Source organism: Zerene cesonia, chromosome 13 (genome assembly GCF_012273895.1).
Source record: "Zerene cesonia ecotype Mississippi chromosome 13, Zerene_cesonia_1.1, whole genome shotgun sequence".
NCBI lineage: Eukaryota > Metazoa > Arthropoda > Insecta > Lepidoptera > Pieridae > Zerene > Zerene cesonia.
In genome coordinates, this window is record NC_052114.1 from 4,052,066 (window position 1) to 4,061,608 (window position 9,543).

Here is a 9,543-nt window from a genome sequence, read left to right on the forward strand (position 1 = left end):
CTATGTACAGGTAAAACTTTATACAATAATTTGTGCAAAAATTCCACTCCACTTTTTACCTTTGCTTATATCAATAAAACTTTAAAATTAAAATAAGTTATAATACAAAATAAATTTTAATATAGATTTTTCGTTTTAGCTTAATTGCAACAACTATATCAGTTTATAGAGATAAGAATTCAGTAATAGAGTATATGATAGCAGGTGCAGTTACAGGAGCAGTTTATAAAGCAAATTTAGGCTTAGCTGCAAGTCTCGTAGGAGCTGGATTGGGTATGCTTTTTCACATATATAGAATAGCAGATGTGTTTAACTTAACAACATGTATTATATAAATAGGTCTTAAGAGGCCAAGTCCATGTTTTTTTTAATCAAGCACTATGACAATGGACAATTGAATAAACATTCTTTGTAAAGGCATTAAATAAGTAGTTAAGATTTTTATGTGAATTCACATGCAAAATCACAATAAACATTACTTAATCAACTGACATACTTGAGAGAGATTTAGTTGCCTGCTACATTAAATAAGACATGAGTATTTGTGTATTTTTTTAAGATTAAGATATTAAATCATCACATGGGCCACATTGGAAAAGAAATTATTTATAATATAAAATAAAATAAACTGTTTTCAGGAACTGCTTTAAGTTTGGTTGGTGGCCTAGCTATCATAGGCTTGTTGAAGATTAGTGGTGTAACAATGAATGACATTAGGCAATCTCTGTACAAAATCAAGCAATCAAGGTATTTGTTTTCATATGTATTATAATTAATCTGTAACAAAAATTAGTTTTTGGAATACTATTTGCAACCACCTTCAAAAAAGAGGAGGTTATCAATTTTATCCTTTAAAATTGTGACAGGGTAAGACAATTTTGATGGTTCCTTTTGTATTTGGTGCTTCCTGTAAAGTCCTATTTAAATTTGTTGTAGTTGGACAATTTGAAAGTAATACTATCAAATTGTAGTTATATTATACCTTTGAGAATTCAATTTTATGAATGGTGCAACTTATGATGAACAATAATAAATTCAAATAAGTTATATTCTGAATCTAAACAATACAATATTTTACACTAATAAACTTAATATTTTTCAGAGAACAAGTGTATAATGAATGTTTAGAAGCCAGTGCCAAGGAGAAAAATGATGATCTAACAAAACACCATGATGTGTTAATTGTTGAAAAAGGTATCAAGAAAATAGAAGAGATTGTCTAGACAACAAATAATAATTAATATTTATATTGTAGTGTACAAAATGTAAATAAATATGCAAATAAGAGGTATTTATTGTTTTCTTCCTTAGAACTAAATAACAAATAAAAATTCAAACATGAATTACAAAAATCGTTTATTTATATTTTTTTTTATATTATAGTTGACTATAATAAGATTCATGCATAAGTATATAATATATTAATCTCCTGTTTAAAAGCGTTTTAAAAAAATAATGTACCCATTAATACTATAACATTTTAAATCAAGATAATTTTTTACATAAATTGTAAACAAGTGCAAGCAAAAACTTAGTATCGTAAATAATTATAATTGTAAGTTTTTTTAACACATTTTTATCAAAACTCCCAATAATTTATCTGGCGAGATTTAAATGACTTTCATTTTACTATACACCTAACAAAACAGGGCAAGAATTTAATAAGATAATGAATCACTCCACAGTATTACATAAATACTAAATATAAAAAAAAAAACTTTAAAATTCTTTTATACAATGGTTAAAAAATCGATAGTAGTATAGTATTAGTAGTAGTAGTATTATATCGTTATGTATCAATTAACAAGTAGAAATACAAAATAATTTATGCAACAATACTGATCATTGCTATTTCTTTTTTTATCTAAATACTGTATATTTTTAAATTTAAACAAAATCACAATTTATTAGAGCACAAATATGCACTAGATATTGACTTTGTGAAACTAATGTAAAAAAAGAGTTTAAAAAGGTTCTTTGATCACCATTTAACTTTACTAAAAAATGAATAGTAAAAATAATGATTACATAAATTGTGATTTCTTATATGAAAAAAGCAATGCTAGCATTGGCATTGCAATCATCATGGGTAATATCTATACTGTATTCAATCTACAACTATTGTATCAAATCTGATGACATGATTCGAACGTAACAGATAACATTTTTGTAAATCTTGAAAACTTGTAATCAAAAACCTGTAATTGCTTTTTACATACAATGAACATTAGGAAGACAATTTTTATACACATTATTTTAATAATTATACATGTCATGCAGAAATAAATAGCTTAAAATTACAAATAGCAATAACTTAATTAATAACATATTTATCAAATACAGTTTGAATATAATTCAAATAAATATTTTAGATGTGTTTAAAAGGTTTTAAACAATTACTAATGAGTCACAGTGCAAGCTCATCATGAAGATACTATATTTTTGTGTAAAAATTATATGTTAATAACAATCTTCATAAATTTTGGACACAATTATGATATTAAAAATGTGAGAAACATTTACAAGAATATCATAATAAAAATAAAGTCGATTTAAAGTTCTTTTAAAAGTCTATGCAATATGCAATACATCTAACTGTACGCTTACTATGATACCCCTTCATGTATGAGGCATAAATTTTTGTATTAAGTCTGTCAAATTACTTGTATAATGCGCAAGCGATCAACCACGGTTTCGCCTATGTTACATTTATAACAAGTAGCACTCAGGCTCATTGTTTATATCCATCTGTGAAATAATTTTTTATCTGTCCAGCAGTTCCTGTGATGAATGCCTTCAAACAAACTCCTCAGATTTATATTATTATTTTATTATTTATAAGTATAGATTATTGCGTGGACTGTGCTTTAGTAATTCGCTTTGCACCCCTATTCGGTGGACCTTTCGGCTTTGCAAAAGCTGGACGATGTAAGTTCACTTTGGGATGGATTTCATCATATAAAAATTCCTCAGTCAATTCCTTGCCTTCATCAACGCCAACCTATGAAGAAACAGAATAATGAAAATTACTATTCCGGTTTTCTTACCAATCTAAAAGTTGAGTCCACAATTATGGTATCAATTTAACCTCTAAATCTTATTATACTCATTTATTATGTTATGTTGGTTCCCTCATAGCTGGTTTCACTCAATGCTTAATAAAAAGGCAACAGTTTAGACATCAATAATCATAGTCAGTGTATGTCTATCAGTGATCAGTAATCAGCATAAAGTTTTTTTTTATGTCATAATCTGTAAAGGAGCTGATTGGTCTTCTGATGGTAAGTGCTACCACCATCCCGGCTTGCAAGCATGCTCGACTCCTACAACACTGACAAAATTCATAAAGCCTAAGCGAAGCCATAAAACGGCTTGAGCAGGATTGATACTATTAGTCTTCTTAAAAAAGTAAGAGCAAGTTATTAAGGAAGTTCGTCTTTTTTTTGGCTTCATAGTAATATATACTCACTCGCTTTGTGACTTCAACACCCATCTTTTCAATTAATTCAAGGAACTGTCCCTTGCAACTTGAATACATCATCCTCTCCTTGATGCTGCAGTTATATCCAGGCATTGAGTATATAAATACTGCAAAAATATACTGCCATTAAATAAAATTGTATAAATTATCAATAAGTAGTCAAGTATGGCAAATGCCTACTACTAACATTATGTATGTTGCATTTTCATACGAAAACTGAATGCAATTAAATGAGTATTATGATAAATCACATTTCTAATGTTAATATTGCTTTCTATAAATGAATATTATAATCTCAGAACAGATACAGATCTTAAAAAGGAAATTAAAACTGATTATCATCGCTTTCCTCTGAGTATTTAACTGCTATGAGTACACTTGCAATGAGTAGTGTATAATTTTCTATCATTTTGTTATTTTGCCCTTTTTGTCCACATACTTGTTGACATATATGAAATAATAAATGGGTGTTTTTCGAGCAGCATGTCTGCACTACTTACAAGGCCGTTCTTGCCTGTATTTTATCTGCAATTATAATTTCATATGATACAATATTTATTTATTTACCTATACTTTCTAGATGATCGCCCTCATGTGTGTGTTTGAATATATACAAATGATATCTAGCTTCATTGGCCGGCACCTGTGCAGGCAACTCGGCCAGGGTTATGATTGCAGCCTTGGCTAGACAAATTTCTTCTTCTTCTAAATCTGGAAATACAACATTTTTAATTTTATATATGTTTAGGGTAAATATGTAAATGAACATTGCAATATTATGTTAATTCAGTTTATGGTTACTTATCATTTAAAAAATGGTATTTGATATCTATTTTGATGATAAAGACAGTATATGGTTGTGAAACATATTATGTAATTGAATGCTATGTGAATATATGAAATGCAGGTAGCATAGTATTAAAACATACCTATTTTAAATTGTAAATAATTGTAGGAACCTCTTTGGAGATCAAGAATACCCTGTTTAGCTGACTCTGTTATAGGGAAAGAAATTCCACCCATGGTTGACTGTCTGAAATTATAAAGTTGGAAGTACATTTTTTTAGCCAATTTTTGTTCCCAATGCAGGGACAAAGGCCTCCTATGGCCGTAGGTTATGACACAAATTCTCAATATATAAGATACATTTTTATTGTTAAAAGCGAGAGTTAACAGTGACCCATATATTTTTTTATCTATTGCATAGTACATTGTAATACAACAGAGACATTACATATAGCAATTTAAGGAGTCAATGACGATTATTTTTCTTCTTTCGAGTATCCATATCAATAGCCTAGACCACTAGTCTGGATTAGAAACAACTTAGGGAACCCCTTAAGTTGTCTGACGCCTCCTTGGTACAGTGGTAAACGCGTGAGCGTAGAACCGAGGGGTTCTGGGTTCGAGTCCCGGTGGGGACAATAAAAAAAAATGTCTCGGTCTGGCAGGACACAGAAGGCTGATCACCTACTTTTCCATAAAGAAAATCGATCAGTGAAACATGTTTATCATCTGCTCCATACCCCAGTAGGAGACACGGGACTTCACTTTTTAAGTTGTCTGAGGTGGATTGCATCTTATATTAGTTTCAAAACACAAGGCCCACCTTTAATAATTAGAACTGTTCCCAACAAAAACCAATGTATGCAGTTGAAGAAAGAAAAATGTTTAATTTTTATTATAAAAATTAGTATTCTATCAACATTGGGTACCTTTTTATGAACACACATATGAAACCACAAAGAAATTACCTAGCATCTGTACCATAATTGGGATCTTGTCCACTCTGGTGCAATTCTTTTAAGGCCTCCTCTCTGTCTGTCAGTGGAGCTGGTGCAGCCACTCCACTCAGATGTGCTTTATATCCTTTCAAGCATACTTCATCCTGTAATCAATACAATACAATCATACATCACCTTGGTAATAGAAATATCAAAATTGTTTGCTTAATGGAATTTATATGTATGTGGTATTGTATATGTATGTACATGGTATTTGTATGTAATAGGCAAGCATGTTTCTACTGAAGACCGGCGAACTTATGCCTCTCCAAATGTTCATGGGTGCTTACCATCAGGTGAACGACCCACCAGCTCCATTGTCGACGATAACATAAAAAAAATATGAGTTTTGCAGTGATACTTACAAGGCTGTCACATTAAATTTGGTTTTCAAATTGATTGTAATATAGTAGATGCTAAAATATGTCTGTCTTATAAATACTAAATTTTTTGATACATCAGGAATTTTATTACACCTTGACCTTGACCCGTTAATGAATTTTTTACATCACAAAATTTGAGAGCAGACATGTCAATTTTAGTTCTGTTTCTTGTTTCATAACACTGCCTGTCTCTCATTCTCATTCTCTGAATATGTTAGTGTTCATCATCATCATCATCATCATCATCATCAGCCCTTATATGTTCCCACTGCTGGGACACAGGCCTCCTATGAGGGTTCAGGCCATAATCCACCACGCTGGCCAAGTGCGGGTTGGCGGATGTCACATGTCGTCGAACTTTTTATTCTCGGACATGCCGGTTTCCTCACGATGTTTTCCTTCACCGTTTTAGCAGTGGTGATGTTATCTACATGTGCAGATAAATTGAAAAATCAATTTATTTCCTGCACGCTCGCCGGGTCTCGAACCCCGACTTATCGATTTTGAAGTCCGAGGTTCTCACCACTGAGCCACCACTGCTTTTCTGTTAGTGTTACTGTTTATTAAATACACATATTATATACTGTGACGAGACGTCAGGATACCAGTATTCTTATTAATTTTATTTTATTTACTTTAACAATTTTATTACACATTAATTATAGAAAGAAGAAAAAGAAAATATAAACAATAGTTAAAGAAAATGTATAACGGGGCGGCCTTATCACTTTAGAGTGATTTCTTCCAAGCAAACTATTCTTAGTGATCTTGAAGCGAGTCTCACCTTGGTTGTAGCATGCATTTCATCTTTAATGTGTGAAGAACCAAACTCCTGCTTCAATGTTGCTTTTGTTGATGCGTATAACATCTTATGTCTAACTGGAGCACTATCAGGAGACCAACTGAGGAGAAGCCATTCGTATCCAAGAGAATTTGTTGAATCAAATCTGAAAGTATAGCTCAATATTAATCCTTTAGCTACATATATATTATATGTTTTCAATGTGTTTCTTGCATCTATCAATATGATATAACATATTTAATATTAACATATTGATTCCAACATTAATCCATAAGAACAATATATGTTTTTTCAGCTGTTACAATAACATTTAAATAGAACTGGTATCTGAAAAATTATCATAATAATGCCCTCTCACCTATACAAAACGTAACAAGGTAGATCATCCACTATCAATGGAGGGACATATTTATCAAAATCCTGTTCCCAAGTGCCTTTTACTTGTTGATGTGTAGATAAAGTTAATTGTTCTGAAAGGAAATAAGTTAATGAGAGAGTATAAAGATAAGCTAAGATATGTACCTAGGCTAGGCTAGGTACTTAGGCTGATAAAAAAAAAACAATTTTACCATTTTCTATACAGACTTTGGCAACACGTATCTTTCCATCTCTACATTTACTGAAGAACTTTAGTAATTCTTCATTCGCTGAAAAAATAAAAAAATAAAATTAAATAGCAAAGCAATCCAGAACATCCGGCTTTATTATGACCAGTAATTTACGGTGTATTTAATTAAGAACTATATGTATTAATGGACGTGTTAGGTTTTATTTAACATAATTAAATAGAAATGATTATAATTTTAGGTATTGGTTTTGTGAGTTCTAGTCAATGAGCAATTAACTTACCCTGGATACCAGTTTGGTGGGACATTCTTCAGAGATAATCCTTACAATTTGTCGATTAGAGTTAGTGGCTTTATTCCACAATTAATGGATTCTGAATAATAACTATCCTTGAGGTTTACTCTAGATAAATTACATTCGTAATTTGCTAAAAATATAATTTTACAGAGTTGACAATTGATTTGAGCTTGGACTGATCGACCATACGACATCCGTCATTCCTCATTTGTTGCCAAGATGTCAAGCTTCCACGTCAAAATAGCTATCACAGACTGCGTCACGAAAAAGTCTTGAAATAATGCTGTGTTATTTAAAGTTGGGATAAATAGACATGATAAGAATTACTTATGGAAAATACCGCATTTTTATTGTGTTAAGTAAGGAAGTTTCATCTCAATCGACTGCAATAAAGGAAGAAATTGTCACTTAGACTGCGTTTTTAGTGTTTGTTATGTTTGACTTTCAACTGGATGAACGTGTGAAACTGTTCCTTTTACGAAAAATAATTACACTCCACACTAATGTTATAAATGTGAACGTTTGTTTGTCTGTCCGTCAATCATGCTGAAACTACTGAACGGATTTTAATGAAATTTGGTATAAAGACAAGGTATGAGCTGACTTGGGTGACAGGATTTTTATCCCGATTAAATGTTCACTTGGGATAAAATAAGAATCTTGGAATCCGGGCGGATCCCGGACTCCAAGATTCTACTGAAAAATATAAATTACAAGTAGTAATTTGACAATACTAAAATAATAAAAAACGATTTTGTTTAATATAAATATGTACTAATCTACGAATATCAACTGGCATTTTCAAACTACCTTTTCAACTTCCTTTTGTTTTCAACTTATCAATGTTTGATAGTATACATTGGCATATACATAGTATACATTTTTCAAAGCGATATTTTCACATCCTTGATTTTTCCTCAGCACGAAATATGCCTTATAAGTTCTAACCACCGAAAGATATCTTATCATATATCCAAAATTTTACATTGACAGAATTTGAAGACATTATTCTTTTGAAAAGGTAATTGAAGACATTGAATTTTGGAGCGAAAATATTCAAAATGTAATACAAAATTGCCACCCAACAAATATTTTTTATACAAATTGCATACAACTTTATGGTTACATTTAGTTAAAATTGACTACATATTGGTTTACATCTAATTAAAATTGACTTTGATTTCATCGAAATAATTACGATTTTGTTTTATACACATAAATTCTTTGTCAATAAAAAATTTTAAAGAATATAAAGTATGATAGAAAAATCGCACCTGACATGTTTGAAAAATTATGGTTTAATAATTTAAAAAATATGGATTAAAAATGTACAAAATACAAGAACAGTTAAAATGAAACATTCTTAATTTATTTATTTTTTTATTCTCTATATGCACTAATTTATAAAGAAGACCAGTTGTACACACTGTATTATCGTTGCATATGAACTAGGGCGTTGGTAATCACGTTCATAAAGGCGCTTTTTGTTATCTGTTTATAATATAAACAGATTGTCTTTGGAATTATTTCTATGAGCGAGATTACACATTGTAAATTAATTTGTATGTTTGTAAAATTTTCCATATTTTTACTTTATATTTAAATACATATTTAAAAAAAAATCATTTACTGACATTTATAGAAAAAAAAAAATAGCGGAAACAACATTATTTGAAAGTTTAAGTACTGCGGATATACAAATAAATTGAATTGATATAGCGGAAGTGGGTATTCTTCATTGTTTTTTGGCATTTCCTCTATATTCCAAAGTGTTATGAAATTATATGAAGTAATAATAATATGAATGTACGTTATTTGTATTATTGTAAATCTTTGTTTTTTAAAGTATTCTGATAATAGTAATGCATTCCATAAATTTATCATACTCATTTATTTACAGCATCCATATTTAAATGAAGGCCTTAATTTAATTATATTGGGTTTACACCGGGTTCGGTTTTGCTCAATAATTAATTAGGCAACTAATGCAAGACGTCAGTTCGGGCATGATTAAAATTCAGCCGTTTAGTTACTACGGCAGATACGTTTCTAGGTAATGCTTATTTGTCGTAATTAGAAATGGCAGTCTGTACAGGATGCATTTCTGTAATCGCACAATTTCGCAGACAAGAAATGGCAGGATGTAATTAAAAATCCTACTAGTTGATATATAGCGTAAGGGGATTAGGGGAGGTAAGTTAAACCGTGTAGTCCGAGTATTTAACACTA

The 9,543-nt window shown here is 30.4% G+C and overlaps 2 protein-coding genes across 2 annotated transcripts in view; one reads left to right on the forward strand and one right to left on the reverse strand.

Moving 5' to 3' along the window:
• The window catches only part of LOC119831267 (RPII140-upstream gene protein), a 2,944-nt gene extending 1,662 nt beyond the window's left edge, over window positions 1–1,282 (forward strand). Inside the window, exons 3-6 of the mRNA XM_038354563.1 lie at window positions 8–10; window positions 140–273; window positions 639–747; window positions 1,103–1,282. Of these exons, the coding sequence (XP_038210491.1) occupies window positions 8–10; window positions 140–273; window positions 639–747; window positions 1,103–1,223 (367 nt within the window). The 3' untranslated portion in view covers window positions 1,224–1,282. The remainder of the gene's footprint in view (window positions 1–7; window positions 11–139; window positions 274–638; window positions 748–1,102) is intronic.
• A 59-nt stretch (window positions 1,283–1,341) lies between these two features.
• On the reverse strand, window positions 1,342–7,536 carry LOC119831429 (twinfilin). Its single transcript, XM_038354766.1, has 9 exons — window positions 7,300–7,536; window positions 7,020–7,097; window positions 6,809–6,920; window positions 6,433–6,595; window positions 5,236–5,369; window positions 4,411–4,514; window positions 4,049–4,192; window positions 3,470–3,588; window positions 1,342–3,001 (listed from the first exon to the last, which is right to left on the reverse strand). The coding sequence occupies exons 1-9, from the start codon at window positions 7,322–7,324 to the stop codon at window positions 2,849–2,851; spliced, it is 1,032 nt and encodes a 343-aa protein (XP_038210694.1). The 5' UTR covers window positions 7,325–7,536; the 3' UTR covers window positions 1,342–2,848.
• Window positions 7,537–9,543: the final 2,007 nt, after the last annotated feature.

What these genes read in the sequence shown, in the direction of transcription:
- LOC119831429 (XM_038354766.1), bottom strand. Translation starts at nt 7,324, where the DNA reads ATGTCCCACCAAACTGGTATCCAGG. An exon ending in CCACCAAACTGGTATCCAGG is followed by an intron (nt 7,098 to 7,299) that starts GTAAGTTAATTG and finishes TTATTTTTTCAG; the next exon opens with CGAATGAAGAATTACTAAAG. An exon ending in AAATGCATGCTACAACCAAG is followed by an intron (nt 5,370 to 6,432) that starts GTGAGACTCGCT and finishes TATTGATTACAG; the next exon opens with GATGAAGTATGCTTGAAAGG.